The 21,618-nt window shown below is 36.3% G+C and overlaps 1 protein-coding gene across 1 annotated transcript in view; it reads right to left on the bottom strand.

Moving 5' to 3' along the window:
* Positions 1–2,898: 2,898 nt before the first annotated feature.
* LOC140243770 (protein white-like) overlaps positions 2,899–21,618 on the bottom strand; it is a 30,994-nt gene continuing 12,274 nt past the window's right edge. The window contains exons 4-20 of the mRNA XM_072323438.1: positions 20,926–21,112; positions 19,990–20,061; positions 19,017–19,118; positions 17,345–17,511; positions 15,659–15,730; positions 14,016–14,118; positions 13,274–13,351; positions 12,317–12,351; positions 11,555–11,660; positions 10,633–10,764; positions 9,648–9,740; positions 9,138–9,198; positions 7,172–7,249; positions 5,648–5,753; positions 4,874–4,974; positions 4,395–4,468; positions 2,899–3,552 (exon numbers count right to left, since the gene is read on the bottom strand). Coding sequence (XP_072179539.1) covers positions 3,451–3,552; positions 4,395–4,468; positions 4,874–4,974; positions 5,648–5,753; positions 7,172–7,249; positions 9,138–9,198; positions 9,648–9,740; positions 10,633–10,764; positions 11,555–11,660; positions 12,317–12,351; positions 13,274–13,351; positions 14,016–14,118; positions 15,659–15,730; positions 17,345–17,511; positions 19,017–19,118; positions 19,990–20,061; positions 20,926–21,112 — 1,669 coding nt within the window. The 3' untranslated portion in view covers positions 2,899–3,450. The remainder of the gene's footprint in view (positions 3,553–4,394; positions 4,469–4,873; positions 4,975–5,647; positions 5,754–7,171; positions 7,250–9,137; positions 9,199–9,647; positions 9,741–10,632; positions 10,765–11,554; positions 11,661–12,316; positions 12,352–13,273; positions 13,352–14,015; positions 14,119–15,658; positions 15,731–17,344; positions 17,512–19,016; positions 19,119–19,989; positions 20,062–20,925; positions 21,113–21,618) is intronic.

Genomic DNA, 21,618 nt, shown 5'->3' with positions numbered 1-21,618 from the left:
AGTAATTATGACAATACAATATTGTACGAGATGATGAACATCAAGTTTAATATATCTTCTGCTTCTATGCAGGCGACTTTCTTATATCGAAAATTCCTCATACCCGAATAAATAAAAGTATATAATTATATGATAGATAATAATTCTGGGACGTCGGAAGAAAATTTCGTTATAACTGTGTTCGTTAAAACGGGAGTGCACTGTACTACGGTACTAATCGACAACAGCACCATCATCATCATCATCATCATCATCAATATCATTTTACTGATGATAATAATTACTACGATATTAACGATATCAATTAAGATGACGATATCAGAAAAAAGTATATTACATGATAATATTATTGGTGATGGTTATAACGATAGGAATGATAGTGATGTCATTTATAGTAAATGATACAGCGAAGAAGAAAAAGTAGATGATGACGATGAAGAGGATGAGAAGAAAAGATGAAGGGAAAATAAATGAATCAGTACACAGGCAAATAACAGACTGCACAAGAACGTACAAAGTGGTCCCGAAACAATAACCATGCATTGCTTTATTCAGTGTTATTGTTGTTCGTGTCTATGATAGATACATGTGGCTACAAAGATATACGGCTGAAAGTATCTAATCAAAGATTGACGCATTCTCAAGCTTATTAGCGGTTGCCAATTCGTAACTTGCAAATTTGCAATGTTGACTTGGAAGCTTCAGTCATTGCTGTTAAAGGGAAACAAAATCGAAATACATGTATGTGGATTGACTGAATGCAACAATATCAGCAGAGCACATCAATGGAAATTTGAGGAAAATCGGACAATTCGTTCAAAAGTTACGATTTATTTTTTCCAAATTTTGGTGCAGCCATCACTTGGTGACACTTATGGGGTACGATATAAAGAAAATGTACAGAAAAATCAACAATTTTTTAAATGAAAAAACATATTTCCTCAACGTGTTATTGACACATAAGGGGTAGTAACTATTATCACCTCTGCTTTCTTAAAGAGGTAAAAAAAGTGAAAATATGTTGAATTTCCTTTACATTTTTATATCGCCCTTCATGTGACGTAACTGTAATCTTTAAAACCAAAACTTTGAAAATGCATTACTTTCGAACGGATCGTCCGATTTTCCTCAAACTTTCAGAGATGACGTTGTGTTCTACTGACATTAATGCATTCACTCACTCCGCATGCAGATATATTTTTGTTTTCATTCCTCTTTAATGCTTCGGTATATCTCTATCGCTGCCAAGTAGTTACTTGATAGGCATTTTTTCATGGGTATTATTGGTTTATTTTTCACAAGAAAACCATGAACACCAAGTCAATTTTATGTGGAAATCGTCTCTAAATGCTATACTACGTGATGACGTGTATTAATAAAATGTATACTGCACTTCATCTCTCTCTAAATTAATATCTCTGTATACACGTAATCTAATCGCATATTTTTTTGTTGTTCTATAATTCCACCTGATAATGCTGATGTGGGTGGCATTCACGTTATTCGCTTTTATGAGGAAACCTGTACAATCGAAATTTCTCTGTGAATAATACTTCAAAAGCAGTTCAAAAGGTAACTTCCATTTTTGGGAAAGAGCCTGCAACAATCAGAGATATCACTGTGTGGTCGTGATGAATTAAGTATTGCACAATTACTCACGAATTTGTCAAAATCAATGTCAATGAGAAACAAAATTATGTCAGATAACATTCACTTCGAATGAACTAAAACACGTTTGCACATTTCTCAGAAACGTGTACTTGTTTTTAATTATTGATATAGATTGCAAATTGCATTCGATGAATTTATTTATTCTCTCGCTGTTGCTTGATTTTTATAGCTATCAAGGAGAAAAACAACAATGTTCAAATAAGTTATGCAAACTTTATCGGTTGTTTTTTTTTAATCCCCAAACGTCGTGTAGACATTAGCGCTTTGCATTACTGTAAATACTACATAATCATACCACATCTCGTTCTACGTTAACAAGAGACAAGCGTTCTATTACACATATCAAACTCTCTCTCAGAAAAGAAAAAAGATTCAGGATAGGACCTTACATTCGGGTCGAGAAAAAACAAACAAGGAATTATCAAGGTACAAAATTACTTTCATTCCATAGCCATTATAGTCATTTCTTCTGACGTAGATTAAAAAAAAAGTCAATCTACGCAGGCCCAGAACATGCTTAGCAGGTTTTAGGGACAACGTTAGTTACTGTACAACAGATAATACACAGCTGGCCTGTCGAAGATTTGCGCAACCAAAAGTACGGATGACCTCTCCAGGCTGAATAGCCCACATACGCAGATTTCAAGTTCTTGGGCATTTCTCTGGTTGGGTTCGCATTGGGCAGACATGAATACAATGTTTCAAACAAATCAAAGCCCAAGGCGTATGAAAATTCAACCCCACAATACATATCTAAACAGATATGAACTTATTATGTACCAGCTTTTGGACCCACATTTTCGGCCAAAGTACAATGGTGGTATAATGGAAACACGAAATATTCCACACGAATGAAATCCACGAAAAAAAAAAATATTCTTACGAATACACACGATTACACTTAAAGCACACTTAATGAAGAATAAGAATGAGAAATATAAACAAAGTTACTGTCTCACGTCTACTACACCCAAATCCTATTTTTTTTTTTTTATTTGAGGGATGCGTGTTCTACTCACGCTTTGTGATGAATAAACAGGTAAAATACGTATGATGAATTAAACGTTAAGCGTGGACACCACCTGACTAGATTTGACACAGATCAACATTCTTCCAGTTTGCACCCTTTCATGTCAGCTTAGTTATCATCTAAGCTATGCTCTGTTCACTGTAAAAAACATCGGTGTTAGAATCAACACCACGGGTGTTAAATCTAACACCGATCAAGTGTAGAGGACCACACCCACAGGTGTAGAAAGTATGTTGTGATACTGTTGAAAAGTGTTCATCTGGCACTTCGTGGTGTTAATTTAACACTGTACCTGGTGATATTTTGACACTGCGCTGGTGTTAATTCAACAATGACACAGCATGGTCATAGTGTTGATTTGATATTGCTGGTGTTAATGTCAATGGTTTAACACCCGCCCAGCTTCAATAGGAGACCACACCAACTGGTGTTACTGTGGTGTAAATGTGTTCAGACATTTTTTTTTTTCAAAAATCGAGTACTTTATCGGAAAATTCTTGATCTTTTGTTGAGGTTCAAAATCACCAAGAAGAACAGCAATTACGAAACTATTCAAAAAAAAAATATATATAGGCCTATATATTTCGAAGTGAAAACCGTAGGTGTTAATCTAACACCAAAAATGAGCACTAGAAATTTAACACCAGCTCGGTGTTTCATATATAACACCGGACTTCATGCAGTGTTTTCTTCTGCCCTCTTTTTCTTCCCCCTTACAGTCATCCTTCGACGACGCGGACGACAACTTGTTACTTCTTCCTGCGGCACCGGAAGAGGAGGACGAAAAATGACAGCAGTCGATATCCAACGATGAGGCAGACCAGCCCTATAAAATCTGTCGCATAGTCCGACTATAAAGGGGGAAGGGATTTAAAAAAAAAAAAGAAAAAAAAACAACAAAGTTTAGGGATGCTGGTTATGATGATGATGGTGGTGGTGGTGGTGATGATGATAATGATGATGATGACGGCGGGTGACGGTGTTGATGACGAGTATACTGATAATAACGATTACTGGATGACCATGACGACGACGATGATGATGATGATGATAATGATGACGATGATGATGACTAATGTATTAGCGTTACCCAGATGAATGCATCCATTTTTGGATAAAACAACAACATCCTGCGTCGAAGAATTGCCGTGAAACTATACGCAAACACTGATGAAGGAATATTCGCCTTTAACTTGGTGAATACTATAGAGCAGAAAATTAATTAGAAAAATAAACAAACACGCTTCATTCTTCCTCGTGCCTAAGCATAGTCAAATTAAACAGTCATTCAAAAGTTATACTGTTTTTCACTAATTTTTTCCCTAGTCTATTTTTTTTTTCTCAGCATTTGGTGAGATATGGGAACTAATTTGTCTTATTTCAACGCATCCACAAGAGAGATTGTTATTCTTTTAATTAATTACAAAAAAAAAATGTGCATATTTCAGGGAAAAAGTCCAGCTTACAAGCATTCGTCCTACACAATGCTCAATCTGCCAGTAACGTGATTAACTTAAATGAAGTAGAATACGTGTACATTGCTCAGTGGTGGCAAGGATCAAAATACAACGGTTAAATAGTCAAAACGCAAATAATCTTTTCGGTATACCATATTAAAGAATAATGATCGTGACGAACATGAATGAAGTGGAACTTGGTTATTTGTTTCGATTAAGGATAGGCCAATACTCACAGCTTTGAATGAGTAACTCTCAAGCACCATATCGCCGGTTCGTATGCACGAGACAGTTCCGTTTGGAGGACACCCTGAAAAGTGGAAAAAAACCCACCAAAATAGTATTTTTTTTCAATCAGACATCTCTAGGTCATTAACAATTCAGTATTACTGACAGCGGATCTGACAGTTCATACCAATTGGCCAGATAGGTCAATTGATAGCATTAATGTTTTCGAAGCGCTAGCCCGAAAATATGAAATGCGGTTCGTTTTTCCGGAAGTTCGTAAATCCGAAAGTAAAATAAGGTTCGTTAATCAGAAAATCAAAGAAAAGTGCATACCAACGAACCTTCGGATCGATTACGAACTTTTTTTTTTTCATTTTCGGATTAACGAACGTTCGGAGAAACGAACCTTTAGAACGACGAACTGTAACCATTTGAAGCTGTAGGCCTATACATGCTTCTCTTTTTATATTCAGTGCTTCTGGCTTACCTATGTTGTCGATCTCACCCCACTGGTTAATGAGTAGGGCCTCAAAGGAGTAGCTGAACCAAGAGAGGCGCGACACCCATCGCAAGTAGAGGGGGATATCCCTGTAAGGCCGAGGTTGAGAGAAGGGGGAAATTACAAAATAATGTGACGTCATCGAAATCACTATAGATCTGATAAAATTTGTATTTAAAGGTTTTATGGCATGCAAATGCATGTTGATTTGTGTTGATTCATGATACCCTCAACATCACTTTCGCGGTGAAACGAGTATCTAGAAACATTCCATATATTTAAAAATAATTTTTCTTCTGTTTCTTCAGACTCCTTGGATACGCCCACAAACAAACAAAAACAAACAAAACAAACAAACAAAAAACAAACAAACCTTCCAAACCAAGATTCTGGTTGTAACCTCATCTGTCAATCATTGCTAAAGTACTAATATGATTAAAAAAAGACATTGGAATGCATCCTCCTCGAGACCGAGCATAACTTGCATGTTCCCTGTACATGTCTTTTGCACAGAAACATGCAAGCTATGCATTATGCATCGTTAATATATATATATACATACATGTAGGCCTATATATTCAAAATCTTTCTTTTTGATATTGCAATAGGCTAAAGTGAAGATTCCGTTATGTTCGCTCCTAAAACAATAATAATTCATAGTTGTATGCGTTAAGTTCCAATCTTGATTTATTTAGCCAAACTCCGGTGAGACCAGAGGAAACAGAAATAATGACAAGAGACATGGGATAAATGAGTCCTTACGACAAGTTGATGAACAGGCCTCCGAAGAGCATGAAGGGCAGAAGCAGCGGGGGAGTTATGGCGAGAGCGATGGGGACCGTTCCGCTCAGAGCAGAGAGCAGATATCCTGACCATTAAAAAATAAAGAAAATCAGAAGAATCAAAAAGTTAGTGCTATGTGGTGCTCATTTTCTTGCTAGTGAATTATATCTATGCGCACACATTCCCATATACAAACACATGTACAAACATACCAAACAAGCACACACTATAGACTAAACGACGTTGCATCGACAAGCTTTTCTTGTTCTTTCTTCTTCCTTTTGTGACATACAGATACAATTTTTCCAAATTCATGAAATTCTTCCGTCAAGATGTTTTCATAGCAACTGATTGACAAATTGCCCTACATCGACGTAAATAAGCACTGAATTGATCAGTGTTTTAGTAGTAGCCATGATAAAAAATTATGGGCGTACATCCTGCTCGAGTATATACGCCCATGATTTTTTTTTTTTTATCATGGCTACTACTAAAACACTGATCAATTCAGTGCTTATTTACGTCGATGTATCAAGGGCAATTTGTCAATCAGTTGCAAAGATACAATTTTTATCTCATATTTTATCTCTTCAATGTAAATGCTTCTTCGAAGACAAGTATCATTAGAAATACCCTATGTAAGGCAAGAAATGCAAAACGCACTTATCTCTCTACATACAGATACAGCCTATGCTGAATTTGTTTCCATAGACAGTTTTACAAAACCATGTAGGCCTATTGTTTGCTTATCTACGATCAGAATACCAACTGACAAGTCATCAAAATAACCACTTTAAAGGTACTGTTTACCATTTGGAGCAGTGATTTAAAAAAATGTTCGAGATATCAAATTTGATGCATAATAGTATGTGTACGTCACTTGTATCACAGAACATCCTACTATGTAAAAAAATTGCAATAACGCCTTAGATATAAAGGAGATATCACTATTTTTATCACTAAACTTCAACTGCACATGGTTTAGTCTAAAAACATTTTTATTCTATCGTTCACATTTTGTATATTTACCAATACTTAGCATTAATCATACTTATTCATTTTTTTTTTACATTGGTTGTTTCTATTCTATTCATTCTAAAAGTATTTTGAAGCACTAAAGCTGGGTTTTTGTTTTATTTGCAAATGGTAAATTCTGCCTTTAACTTTCAAAACAGAGGAATATGAGAATTAGAGCACAACAACATTAAATGAGAGAAACTCTATTCAAAATTGTGTTACGTGAATTATTATATTGACCTTGCCGGAAAAAAAAAAAGTTTTATAAAATTCTCTCCTCCCCCCTCCCCCCTTCCCTTCCCCCATCCCTTGGCCGTTTTGGCATATTTGACATCAAACATTTGGCAACAATATTCTTTCGAGTGTTGACATTTTGATATTCGACAGGAGAATTTGTAAGCAAACCTAACAAAACGACCAAGATGTATATAGACCATGAAATGACATATCTTTGTCTTTTCAAAGTTCGTTTGTCGAAAGACTTACCAAAGGAAACGGCAGCGTTGGTGAGCAGGATTGTGATGACGCAAGCAACCACGTAGTTGGCAAAATATGGATACAATCCTGGGGGGGGGGGGGGTTTAAGGAACAAAAAGAAACAACGTTAGACTTCAAACAGAGCAATGCAATGACCTGCACTATATCCACTTAGGTTTCCAAAGTTGCGGCGAAATTTTTGTTTTGTCAGTGATACTTGAAAATGAAGAGTTTGTTTGCAAAAACCGATAAGTCCATATTTGCAAAATGGAGATATTTGCGATTAAAGGTCAAGAAAAATAAAGAGAATAATAAGAAAATTTGTGTTTCTATTGACCATAACTTCAAAAACATACCTTTTTATGTAGTGACCGATATATCATTTAAAAGGTATTATTTTGTACTTTATGACAGAGACCGTAACTGAAAATCTTCAAAAATGGACTTATCGGTTTTTGCAAACAAGCTCTTCAAATATTGTTCTATTGTTGTAAATTGTCTTTTTGTTTCTTACAACAATGCGGCCCACTTGCCATAAGAAAAAAAAAAAATAATGCGATACTTTTGTTTCTTCTCTTCACGTGTAATGGAATTATTGCCGACACACAATATTACTTCCCCGATAAGAAATACATGAATAAATACAAACAAACAACACTCAAACATAGTGTATAATGATATGCTACATGATTCTTATCAGTCATATTATGATCAAAGCGTAATTCTTTGAATAAAACGGACGCAATCGAAATCAAAATACTTATTCACATATCACCGTCTCGACAAAATTGTTAAAACAACTGATGTAAAATCATTTCTGGTTATAATATAAGGACGTGTACTCTCTGTGATCTATTACATACCAACAGCATTGCTTAGTTTTGTTTGCTCGCTTCAAACCCATTATCATTATGCTGACTAGTTTGCATTGTTGGGGCTCAGTGAAAAGTCATTCCAAGATGATTCCACATTTAATGATGAATTCTGGTTAGAGTCCCTTCATGGTTGAAGTGGTTGTGCTCCTACAAATACAATATAGGCAAGGAACTTAGTCCTTCAGAGAGCTCTTTATAACTGTCGGTCCTACCCGTGGTTGTTCGGTTCCAACGATCCTTTCTCTCATTTTAGAGCGCACGTAAAATAGATCAAATTCCTGCAATAGCAAGTTCGGGGTTCCACTTTGTGCATGAGCAGAAAAAGGTCATAGTACTAACAGAGCATGTTGATTTTTAGATTCACTGGTGTAAGCATCTGTGACGAAATAAGTATTCAAGTGATCCTTCTAAACCGTGCTTGCCATGTGCAGCGCGTCCACCTTACGACAAAAGTGATATTTTTTTGGCAATACCGACTGAAAAAAAGATTGCTAACTGTTTGGAAATAATGAAATACATTGTAGATACTTTCTTAAGTATTAGGAGATAGACCATTCTGCTTATCTGGTCTGCACAAGTTCATCCTTTGTTTGACATCATAGACGAATCTTATAAATTGTTACGTCGGGCAAGTTCATGCATTTTGTTCATGCATGCACATTGAACATGTTGAAAACGAGTGAAGTGCCTAACCAGCTGCAAAAACAAGAAAGGTCATTATACATAAATTTTCAGACGACAAGCCTTAACCTCGAGGTTAGGAAACCTCGAGGTTAGAGCTTGTAGTTAGGGACCGTGAAGACGCACTCGTAGTTAGCTAACCTCGAGGTTAGCTCGATGTTAAAAGCCACGAGAAATCATATGGTTAGCGCTCTAACCACGAGCCACGGGGGGCCCCCCACTCGTAGTTAAGCACCGTGTTGACACAAAAATCAACGCACTCAAAGGGGCAGGAATTTAACTTCGAGGTTCCCTAACTTCGAGGTTAAGCTTTGTCGTGTGGACGCACGTCGAACTTAGGGGGCAAGAGCTTAACCTCGAAGTTTCCTAACCTCGAGGTTAGGGCTTGTCATCTGAATGTGAGTGCTAGAAAGACTTACCGATCAGCCAGTACGGGATGGTCATAAAGATAGTAGGGAGGAAGATATACTGGAACGGAAGCTGGTGAGAAAGAGAGAACAAAACAAGATGGAAATAATGGCACTTAAATATCATAGAAATTAAAAATCGCATTCATAGTAATGATAAACTGACATTTATTTAGCGCATAAACAATTAAAAACTGCTCTATGCGTTTTACATACAGGTCTCCAAGATCGTTACATTACAGTAGAAATAAAGTATGTCTTTAGCTTTCTCTTGAAAGAAACTGTTGATGTACATAGCCGTAAATATACTAGCAAACTATTCCATAGTTTGGGCCTACAAAAATCAAAGCTTGCCTCTGCTCAGAGGCTCTTTTTGAAACGACTCTTCATCCCTGACTCACATTTGTAGAACTCTATCAAAACACTAAACCTGGGTTTCTGCTTCATCTGCGACTACATAGAAAATAATGCCTTTAACGTCGCAAATCTCAAGCTCGAAATTCAAGCTCCCTAGTAACTCACTTCAACGATGACCTTGGACAGGAAGACGGTGTCGATTCGGTACATGCCGTTGAAATGTTCCCGCTTGATCAGTGCCATCTCCAGGGGAAATATCTGTTTCGACGGGACAATCACAAAACATAAGAAAGTTTTACGTAAAATCTATCTGTCCCGATCCCTTCTCGTCCAATCATGCCAATAGAAAACAAGAAGTCGGAGAGATGATCTGTCTGAGCCGATTTACCACAGTGTGTGTTGTACGTATCATGAGACAGACGCAAGCGGTTAAAAACTGATACTGAATTGACACTGGGCTGGCGGTAATGATACCAAAATTACAATGTATACTTCAAACTAAGAATGCCCTGTGATGTGTGTTCGTTGGGGGTGGGGGGACGCATGGGAAATAAATTTCATCTTAAAAATCAAGACACGAACTGATATCTAAATGAGAAAAAATGGGCGTGGCCAATACAGTAATCAGATATCCCTACCCGTTTTGCCTTTCTATGAATGTGAAACATATATTCCATCAATCCTCCCGTTATAGAATGTCATCATAATTAATTCTCTCTCTCTTCAAAGAACAACTCAATTATATCCTCCTGATATCAGAGCATCACAACCTGCCCTCCCCCTTCGCGTGATCATTATTTATCCAATTTCTGTCTAGCATTTGACTGCTACGTTAATATAAAACCTGTTGTTCACTGCATTATACACACACACGCACACACACAAACCAATGTCTGCTTTATCTGGGCTTCATCTGGTATGTTGTTGATGTTTGATTATGACTCGGACGTTTATATGAAAATGACATGTTGGCAACGTAAAACATCTCTTCCAGTCGAATTACGTGTTTCTCTCAAATCTCTTTAATAAATTTTCAATGATCTTGTCAAATTGTGAGCATCACAATGAAATCGGGTTGGAATAGCCTTATAAGGTATAGTCTATCCCCTTCCGCAGATAAAAGAAGTATGAAGTGGTAACATAGACTTGCCTGGACAGCCGCAAACGTGTTGCTAAAGGCCGAGTTGGTGATGAGAATGAACAGGAAGCCATTGATGTTTTGAATTCCCTCCTGGTTGACGTGCTGGTGAAGGAAGACTAACCCAAGAATCAGGGCAATAAGCTATATAAGGAAAAAAAGTGATATAAAATTATGTGGATGATCAATAATTGCTCCCATACTATAAATGTACGGTAAATTTGATATGACATTATCAAAATCAACAAAATCATTACAAACATCATAAAATAAAACAATGAAATACAAGCTAAACGCAAATACAAATCCACATTCAAACACAAATGGTAATCACTTTCATTTACGGACGCATCAATACCTGCATTTGGACATAATCGTCGGCTGAGAACTAGAAGGGCTTTATCGCAGCTGGGAAGAGGGGGAGGGGGCAATTGAGCTATCAACAAGTTGTAGAGTTCGATCTCCCCTGCATTATGTTGTCCACTTTAAATTACTTTCATTTTCAGTAAAATGTTAACAATTAAAACCACAAGAGGGCTATTTTACCATAAATTTGGAACAATGCTTATAAATTTACCAACATTTGATTCAATAAACTTTTTTATTTTAATGAAAATTGATTGTTTCGCTTTTATTAATGATCAAAGCATGGAACGTGATAGCGCCCTTGGTTCTAAGCTGACGTCATAAGTTTCTATCAACAATTTCTGTCCACACGATACCTACCTACGAGTGGACCCCCCCCCCCCCCCCCCCCACGCAGCTCGTTGATACAGTGCTAACCCTGAGATATCTCGTGGATAACTATATTCGAGTCAAGTTAGCTATCAACGAGTGCGTTTACATGGTGCTTAATTGCGAGCTTATCCTCGAAGATAGCTATCCTCGAGGTATACAAGGATCATCGTCTGAACGTATAGCTATTGTGACTCACAAGCGTCTGAGAGAATCGCACGGTAGTCATCAGCGGCTCCCGGCGGTTGTTGAGAAAGGCTCGCCAGGTGCACGCCTTAAACTGTTCACACCAAGACGCCTTGTAGCTGCAGGAAAGGCGAAGTAGAAGAGGGATGATTAATTATGCATGCACACATAAATATACATGTCCACTGCGACTTTTTCACGTGATATGTATAATTCTGAGGGAGAGGAACACTTTGATGTATTTAGAAATTTGTAAATAAAATCGGAAAAAAATGTCTTGTATATGAAATTCCAAGGAATATCGAATTGCTTTTAAAAGATTCATGTCAAGTTCACATCTGGCATACCACACTGAATTTGAATTTTCTTTATAGCTTTCACAATATCGTATAGCTTACAGCATGTAAAAATTCATGAATTGTCTTGAAGATACCGAGTGAGGGTTATTGTACTAATGCCAAAACAAAATTATGTGTATCATTTGTTTTAGAAAATGATGGAGCAGATCCTTGTCGTTTGATAAATGATCCTCATCTCCTTATTATGTCCATTCTAATGTATAAAATTAAATAAAACAAAGAATCTCGCCTGGTCACCATCGCGCTGTGAAAGTGCTAATGACCGGTCATAAGCAAAATTATGTATTATACAAAGTAAATGCTCAGTCACGTGTACGCTTTCAACCAATCATTTGATGAGAATCTTCTTTATCAATTATTTTTAAAATGATTATTGTAACAATAATAAAAGTATTTGAAAATGAGGTTAAACTTACGGGGATTTTTCCTCTTCGTCATCCAAGGCTAGCAGCTGAAAATGAAGAGAATAGACAAAGAAAAAAGAATCGATTAAAGCTTGTAGTCTTTGAACATAAAAAGAATAAACTTTGGTCACGATGTAATAGACAAAAACATCGATTTTCGGCCATTATTCGTTTTATAATTCGTATCATTTCTGTCCCTCGCACACAGACACACATAAACACAAAACCACAAAACACAAGCGATACGCTATATGCCTCTCACATACAGACCAGAACAGTAAAGTGCCAATGGGATATATAAATACACACACACACATAAATACACACACAGAAACACTCATATATATGCTTATTATATAAAGTTAACTGACATTGGCTAGATCGAAAAATAATTGAACGATTCTACGTTTACAATGTTCCCTTTGATACATTTCATGTCTTACAGAATCACATTACCATGATTACTGTCGTTCAAATTACCTTCTACACCACAGTTAAAGCCACTCTGAAACACAAATCTGTTAAGATGGGCCTTGTAATCATCCATTCTCGTGATCTTTATATATCAAACTTTTATTTATAATCTACCTATCTATCTATCTACCTATCTATCTATCTATCTAGTCATCTAATAATGATATTTCACATTTTAAAGCGCATAATAATTAACAAAATTCTCTATGCGCTTGACATAAGATATACAATCGATCACGACTTCACATACGAATCATCGATATTGAACAGATAAATATTCAGTGCCTTCTTGAAAGAATCAAAGGAAGATATGCTTCTGATTGAAAGAGGTAATGAATTCCAAAGAGTGGGAGCTGATGATGTGAAGGATTGGTTACCACATGTTTATATATACCTATACCTCTAAGTCTACTGTGTCTGAATGCATTTTGCCATCTTTTGTGGTACCTCGGACCTGTAAGCTTTACAGCACATTCTAGCAGGCTATGCTCTTACCGTGTCGCACATGGTCGGCGGAATCTTCTCCCGTATCTTTCTCGCCTTCGCCGATGCGTCGTAGGCATCCGTCACGGCCTGTGGTCGTAACATAAACGTTGCCATGGTTATTATCCCTTACTACTTCTTGGCGCGTAGAATGATTGTGATATCGATGATGTTTTCTCCAGTAGTCGTATCGTTGAAACTGGCAATTCGAAGTAACAAGTTGCTAAAAGGCTTTCTATGAATAGATATTGCATTGCTGCTTGGATTAGAGTTAAAGACTACAGTATCATTAGGATAGACGTCCGTTGAGATCGATAAAAGCTGTATAAAGATCAGCGGTGTGTGAGGAACAATTATTGTTCGATGTGGATAGAATGTCACCCTTTCAGAGTGAGGAAATTTTCTTCTTTAGGACTGCGCAAATTCACCAATCTAAGTAATAAGTAAACATAATGTATAATAATATAAAAAATATGTTATTGACAAACTGAGTGTACATTTTACGTATTACATAATATTATGTTATACGTAAAATGTACAGTTTATCAATAACATTTTTATATGAAGTGAAATAACAATTAGAAACTTTAAAAAGCGACGGAAAACAAAATGTAATTAAGGTGACTTTGATGATAAGAATAACAATACAATAATGATTATGACTATAATGATAATAATAATAATGATAATAATATCAAGAAATAGTAAGAATGAATAATGATAATAATGGTAATGATAAGAATAATAACAGTACCTCAACTTTCTGTTTGCATTCTGCCTCCTCACCAGGGACGATGGCCAAAGTTTGGATGAAGAAATCGGCGGGATTGTAGTTCTTTGGACACGTGTACCCCAACCTGTAAACCAACGGTCACAATATAAGAGGTCCTTAAAGACGTGTAGTGTTCTCCGGGTTCCTGTAATCTTTGTTTTTTCAGCCGCCTCATTTTTGAGATCCTTCTTAACGTCAAAGTACTGTAAAACAGCCTCCTGAGATTTTTCTTGGGAAATTGTTTTTATCACATCCATGCATGCTATAGTTATCTGGTTTCATTAACACATCAGTTCCCACAAATTACATGCGAAGTTTCAGGCATATTCCCTCTATCGTTAAACCAGGTTGATGAAATTTTGAGTGATTTTCAGTTGTCCACCAGGGCAATTAATTTCAAACTATTCAGTGCTATCGGGAATATGACCCTCAATGATACGCTGTATGGTGTAGAAGATTGTACATGTATAAGGGAAATGAGTCCACATCTTAATAGGTAGTAAGGAAAACAGAGTCAACTCTGTTTGTGAACCATTGTGTCGCTTTCCCCTGCAAGAGTGGTAATTTTTCTTTGCTGGATTTGTTCAACGCTATAGGCGACTCCAGGTATATAGCTATAACACTTTCTCTGACTTGCTTGGAAATCGCATACATGTGGGAAAGTTTTGCGATGAAGACAAATCGACTTCTGGGATTTACCCGCGTATAGTTGAAGAAAAGTCAACAACCACTGCTATACATTTTCCCTGTACTAAGTCTCTTCAGCTCTCATTCCTGTATTACGGATATTCCATCACATCGCAGTATCACTACTTCGCAGGTTACAGCCGGGATCAGAGGAACAGCAGCGCGAACGTGATCAACAAACTGCCATTCAGCCATGTCAGCTGGCCCTCAAACAACGGCGGAGTGGCATGTCAAATGAAGACTGGCTGTCCCTTTTAAATTGGTCGGCTGTCACCTCTAGGAGAAACTTCTTTTCTCTTAAAGGCCCCATGGTTTCACCGAATGCAAATCTCTGTCTACCAACATTCTAATAAACGCCCGCCGTCTAGAAATCCTATACCATCTCACTTCCCGCACACAGGTCCTTTTCCTTTCACCCTTTTAAATCTCCGCCATTTTGTCAAAATATGGAACGCTCTACCAATCTGTCTAACTCCAGACGAGACAGGTGTTTCAAATTTCCATTTATCTGCCTTCTTTTCTTACTGTGTACCCTTCTCAAATAGTCCCTTCTCAACACTGGTTGATTAAATGAGAAGGGTTTGAATCATACGGGTGCTGTTCGTTATTCCGAAGGTTCGACATTCCGAAGGTTCGTTATTCCGAAGGTTCGTTGATCCGAAACACGCAAATTCCCTATACCTAGAGGTTCGTTAATCCGAAAATGAAAAAGGGTTCGTTAATCCGAACATTCGCGGCGTTATTCCGAAGGTTCGTTATTCCGAAGATTTGTTCATTCGAAAATGACATTCGGAAAAACGAACCTTCGGAATAACGAATCTTCGGACTGAAGAGCCTTCGGAATAACGAACCTTCGGAATAACGAGCTGTAACCGAATCATACATACTTCAAACCCATCTCATGCATAATTCAAATCCATTTCGACATGCGTACTTACTCTGCAAAGAAAGATTGTGCTTCCTTGGTGGTGCCGATGAATGCTGTTCGTCCTTCGGCGATCAGAAGAATCCTGCAAACGAAATTCAAAATAGTCAGCAATACAATAATATTAATATATGTTGCCGCTGAATTCAAATTTACAAGATTTTAAATGACAGAGTGCCGGCTTATCTAAAACCACTCATTGCCATTAGACCAGTGTACTATATATCTCACAAGATACGCAGTCAACAGCCCCCTCTTTGTGCCTACACCACGGACAGAATATATGCGAACATCTTTTTCTTACCAGGGAAGTGCAATATTCAACACCTTACCAGTATTCTTACAAACTTGCCCCTCTTTTGAAAGATTTAGAAAATTATGCCGTCAATTGAGTTACAAGTTTTAAATAAATATTTATTATGGTATAATGATTATTTATTGAATGTTTTAACAATTTTGCATTTTTTTTAACTGTTTGTATTGGTTTTTCTTTTTATGATTTTTTTTCTTTGGTTCCATTAACCCCTATTATGGTATTTTAAACTCAGTTTTATATTTTTGGTGTGTCATTACAGTAATTTTTATTACACAGGTTTTTTTTTTTTTGAATAATACATTTTGTTTATGCCGAATTCAGAATACATTTTAAGTCAGTCTCCATGGTCTAAAGTATCTTTTAAAGCTTGTATTGTTTTGTGTATATGTGTTATACTTGTATATGTTTTTTTTTTTTTTTATGAAGTCTATTGTTATCCAATGTTTTTATCATGTATATGTACACAGGGCTCCCCTGGAAAGCAGTTGTGAAACTGAGGGGACTACCCTGTTTAAATATGACGGAATAAATAAATAAATAAATAAATCTATTGTTATATCTACAGTATATGTATATCAGTGAAACTTAAAGCATAATGCATCGTATTAAAGATAAAAAACTATTGTATTTTTAAATAACTTATAGCATGTAGCTTATGCAATTTATATATGTAACTTAAAAATATGTAGGCCTATAAATGATTTGAACGTCAAGTGTTGTCTGTTTTTTCTCCATGTCATTTTAAGGTACAACGTATTGTTACTGCATCGGTCCTATCTCACTACACAAGTTATGTTGACTATGTGATTAACACTCAAAATGTTACATTTTCACTCAATATGTTAAACTACCAAAAGTGATGATAAATCCAACATTCTGAGTGTTGAATCTACAACATTTACAAAAAGGTTGGAGTAACATTCAAAATGCTGATTAACCATGTAATTTTTTAGAGTGTATGTAAGTGTGAGTGTGTGTGTGTGTGTGTGTGTGCGTGTGTGTGTTTGTTGTGGCTCCGATAAAGTACTTGACTTTTGAGAAAAAAAAAAGTGTGAACACATCTACACCACAGTAACACCTATTGACACTGGGCAAGTTTTATATCACTGACTTTAACACCAGCAATATCAAATCAATACCATGCGGTGTCATTGTGAATTGATTTATCACCGACGCAGTATCTAAAATATCACCAGCTACAGTGTCAAATTAACACCAACAAGTGCTAGGTGAACACTTTTTAACACCATCACAAAATACTTTCTACACCTGTGGGTGTGGTCCTCTATACATATTGACACTTGATTCGAGTAGGATTTAACACCCATGGTGTCAAATCTTAAGCCGATGTTTCTGCAGTGTACGCATACTTGGTGTACCAACCTGTCAAACATGGCGAAGACTTCGGAGGAGGGCTGATGAATGGTGGACAGGATGGTGCGTCCTTCCGAGGCCAGGTCTCGGAGAGTGGAGACCACGTTCTGGGCCATGTACGAGTCTAGACCGGAAGTGGGCTCGTCGCAGAACATCAGCGCAGGATTGGTCAGCACCTTTTTGTGTGGAAGGTTTTGTGGACAAACAAACAACACACAATATGATATTACATGAAATGAAAACAAATTATGAATAAGAGTGTTGTTCAGTGAAATAAAGTGTTTAGCTTACCTCGACGGGGAAAAGGGGGTCGTTAGAATCTGGACCTATTAACGCACCCTTTGTTGTTGTTGTTGCGTTTGTTTGTTTGTTTGTTTTTTAATCAAAATCACGCGGATCTTACTTGATACAAGGAGTATATCTTATTTGCAATCATAAAGTATCGAAGGGGACCTTATGTTGACATGTGTTTTATGTAATTGTACAATGTGACATCAACATCTTCCGACCTTGTAAACATACAAGATGTTACTATGCGTTGTCATGAATCTTGAATTTTATAGTCTTTCTGAAAAAAAAAAAAAAAAAACGGATGAAAACACAGCAGCGTAAACTTCTCCTGGCAGGTGAATAGGGAAGATGTACCTCAATATTCATTGTAAAGAGAGAAGAAGAGAGAGAGAGAGAGAGAGAGAGAAGAAAAATTAATGAAGAACATAGCCTGAAGAACATAAAAGAGACAGAAGATTAATAAAAATGCGAAGACAACTGGAGAAGAAGGGGTCAAGGAGAATCTTTATATATTACCTGCATCATATGATATCGGTTATGAAATGCTCTGGCTGAAATGAATATATTTTTGATACATGATATTGGCATATTGTTTTTCGAGTGATCCGCGTTTTTCACTTTTTGCCACCATTGCAAAGTATACATTAATAATATTATCGTTTCTTTCATGATGTAATCATTGGTTCATATATTTTGAATTAAATCTTACGGTTTGTATTTCTTACAAATTCTCAAATATTCTTTGAATTTGTATTACCTTTTGTCGGATGGAAATAAATCACATGTGAACTGATCTGTATTGAATTGATTTGGATTGGATTGAATTGATTTGAGTATATGAATATAAGAACGACCCAAGTCCAATTTTGGCCAAATTCAGTTTGACATGGGAAATTGTAGCTTATGCATGGACTCATCTTGTGTATAAATGATAAATCCTAATTACCCCCGGAAGTGCCTGAAATAAATGAGTTAAATCTTATGTGAATGTAAGAATGAAGGACTTGGGTCATTCTTACATTCATATTATAGCGCCCTCTCTCGTCCTTCTCTCATCTCTATAGCAGAATATCATGTATATGAATCAAAGAACGACCCAAGTCCATATGAATCAAAGAACGACCCAAGTCCATCACACAAAATGGCCTCCCCACAATTAATGTTAATGTTAATTGTCATAATAATATATGTTCTAATTTGTATATACAATGTTGCCTTCCCATCACAGTTAAATAGAATATTATTGGACAAACAAAAAAGATATGAAGTTTTTTTTAGTTTACTCGAAATGGTCTTCCATGGACTTGGGTCGTTCTTATATACTCATTTGAATGAAGAAGAAGGCGAAGGAGAAGGATGGATGAAACAGGAAAAATAAGGAGAAACTTACCTCTGAAGCAAACGAAAGTCTCTTCCTCTCGCCCCCAGATATTCCTTTGATGCCTCGGTCCGGATTCCCGATGACGGTGTTGGCACATTTACTCAGACCAAGCTGTTTTGTCAGGTTAGTGCGTATTTTGGTTTTGTTTTGTTTATTTGATTGTTTTGTTTGTTTGTTTGTTTGTTTGTGTGTGTGTGTGTGTGTGTGTGTGTGTGTATGTGTGATGAAAGAGCAAAAGAGAAGCACAATCAATATATGCAGTATTTACTCTTTAGCTGACATCCTTCCGCAGGCTTTTCATTTGAAGTTATTTGATCCAGTCTGTTTCGTAATTCAGTGTTTATAAAAAAAAATAATAATAATAAAAAAATGTTTTAAAAGAGACAGACTCTGATATTATAAGATAAAAATAGCTTAAATGATAATCCTGTCGAAAGATCATTGTTATTCAGCCATATAGCAATGCTGTTATTTTGGTACCTTGTTAGCTAGAAATGCATAAGATATACAATGCTTTGAGAATTCGAAAGATTTCATAACGATACTTACATTATGTTATATTGATTAAGCCACATTTCCAAAGGGAGACGAATGAATATTTCAGATTATAAAGACATGATAATGTTCAAATGTGATTTTGATTCGATTATTACTATGATCATTAAGGCTGAACTGCTTGCCACAGAAAGTATAAATAAGCTACACAGTACATTGAACACTCCACCATTACTACGTTGCTTACATGCGTTTGTCTCTTTGATTGACAGTTGAGCTAATTTGAGCGTTGTTTTTAATAAGCGATTTGATGATCGTTTCAGGGCAATTACCCTCCCCCCCCCCCCCCCCCCGGCTAAATACTGGCTAGTGATAAAGTTAGAGTAAAGATTAGGGTTAGGGTTAGGTTTAGGGTATAGAGTTTGGGTTAGGGTTAGGATTAGGTTCAGGATTAGGATTAGGGTGTGATCACTATACCGGTTCTTACCGCTCGTATGACGTCACTAACGCGTCGTAGTCGGGATTTCATGGGGATTTCCTTGTCCATTCTAACCCACGCCTGGAAAAAGAGGGCACGGGTGAAAAAACACAGCAATAGCAATGTAAAAAAAAGAAACTAATAAAAACAACTTATAAACAACAACAACAACAATATCTAGTTATGTTTTACTATAGTCTTAATGAACTTGAGGATAGTATGGAATATTGTACAAAGCTCTAGAGGTTGTATATGGCTCATTTAATTTTAAATTTGTATTTGAGTTTGAATGATTTTGAGCGCGAAAAATATATTGTAGTTATCAGTCCTTATCATAGCATAAGGGGCGCAACAGAAAGCTGTTTTCCCCAGCTGAATTACAAATCTAAATTAATGGAATTTTGCCATGTACCTTGCGGGAAAAAAAAAAAGTGTTTTGTAATACTATGTACAATATAATTGTACCAAGAAAATTATATAATGTTTACAAGCTTACTGAGAGCTGATTATCGAGGTGAGGCTGTGAAAAAAAAAATCAAAAGTACTCAATCTTTGTTGTGCGTTGTTTTTTTTTTTTTTTTTTTTTTGTGGATCCACTGTATCATACAGGATATCGATGCACTTTGCCTTTGAAAGTTGCTGGTCACTAACCTGACTAAGTAGGGTTATAACCAGACCACATGCAGACATGAGTTTTAGCAGCATAAAGCAAAGATATTAGTAATAACAAAAATGAGATATTCAAAATAACGATAATATAACAACGATAATACGAAGAAAAGGAAGAAACGGAGACGAAAAACACTTAAATAGAACGAAAGGAGAGAAATGAATGTTTGGAAGTCCACTTAAATATCTAATATCTTAAAATCATCTCAACAACCAATTTCTTTTATCTTCTATTTTCCGTTTATTTTATGATTTTTTTTTTTTGTTAACTCTCACTTGAAAAGTCAGATGTTCTGTGACGGTCAGATTGCTGAGAAACAAATCATCCTGTTGGACGTAGGCTGAAAGGCGGGCCATCTGGTGACCAATGGGACGGCCGTTTACTAGGATGCTGCCGGAGACTTCCAGACCCTCGCGACTGCGCAGATTCAGCGTGTTTAACAACGTTGTCTTTCCCGCGCCACTTAAACGATAAAAATATTTTCAGATGATGGATCGAAGGATGGAAAATAAAAATGACGTACTTTAAACCATGATCCTCAGCGAAATATGTAAAATAAAAGGGATTTTTACTTGACAGTCGGACATGAAAATTTGGAAAGTAAGGGCAATACATAATGACATTTCATTTTTTACAAATTGTTAAAAATATAATTTACTAAAGGTACATTTGGAAAGTAAGGGCAATACATATGACATTTCATTTTTTACAAATTGTTAAAAATATAATTTACTAAAGGTACATTTTACATATTGTATAAATTTTTGTTGGATGGAAATAAAGCACAATTAAATTTATCTGAATTGATTTCTTTCCTTCGACGTGGTATTGATCGCATCTTATTAACTTCTACAATCGCATTGAAAACATTCTGTTCAACTCCATAATACGTCACAGATGTATTGATGCATTGAAAACATAAGTAAAAGCAACAAGTAATTCGTGGTTATCCCTATCAATCGTCGGTT

The sequence above is a fragment of the Diadema setosum genome, chromosome 20, assembly GCF_964275005.1.
Source record: "Diadema setosum chromosome 20, eeDiaSeto1, whole genome shotgun sequence".
In the NCBI taxonomy this organism is placed as follows: domain Eukaryota; kingdom Metazoa; phylum Echinodermata; class Echinoidea; order Diadematoida; family Diadematidae; genus Diadema; species Diadema setosum.
Note: the sequence above shows the minus strand (reverse complement) of the source record. Positions and strands in the feature narration are given on the sequence as shown.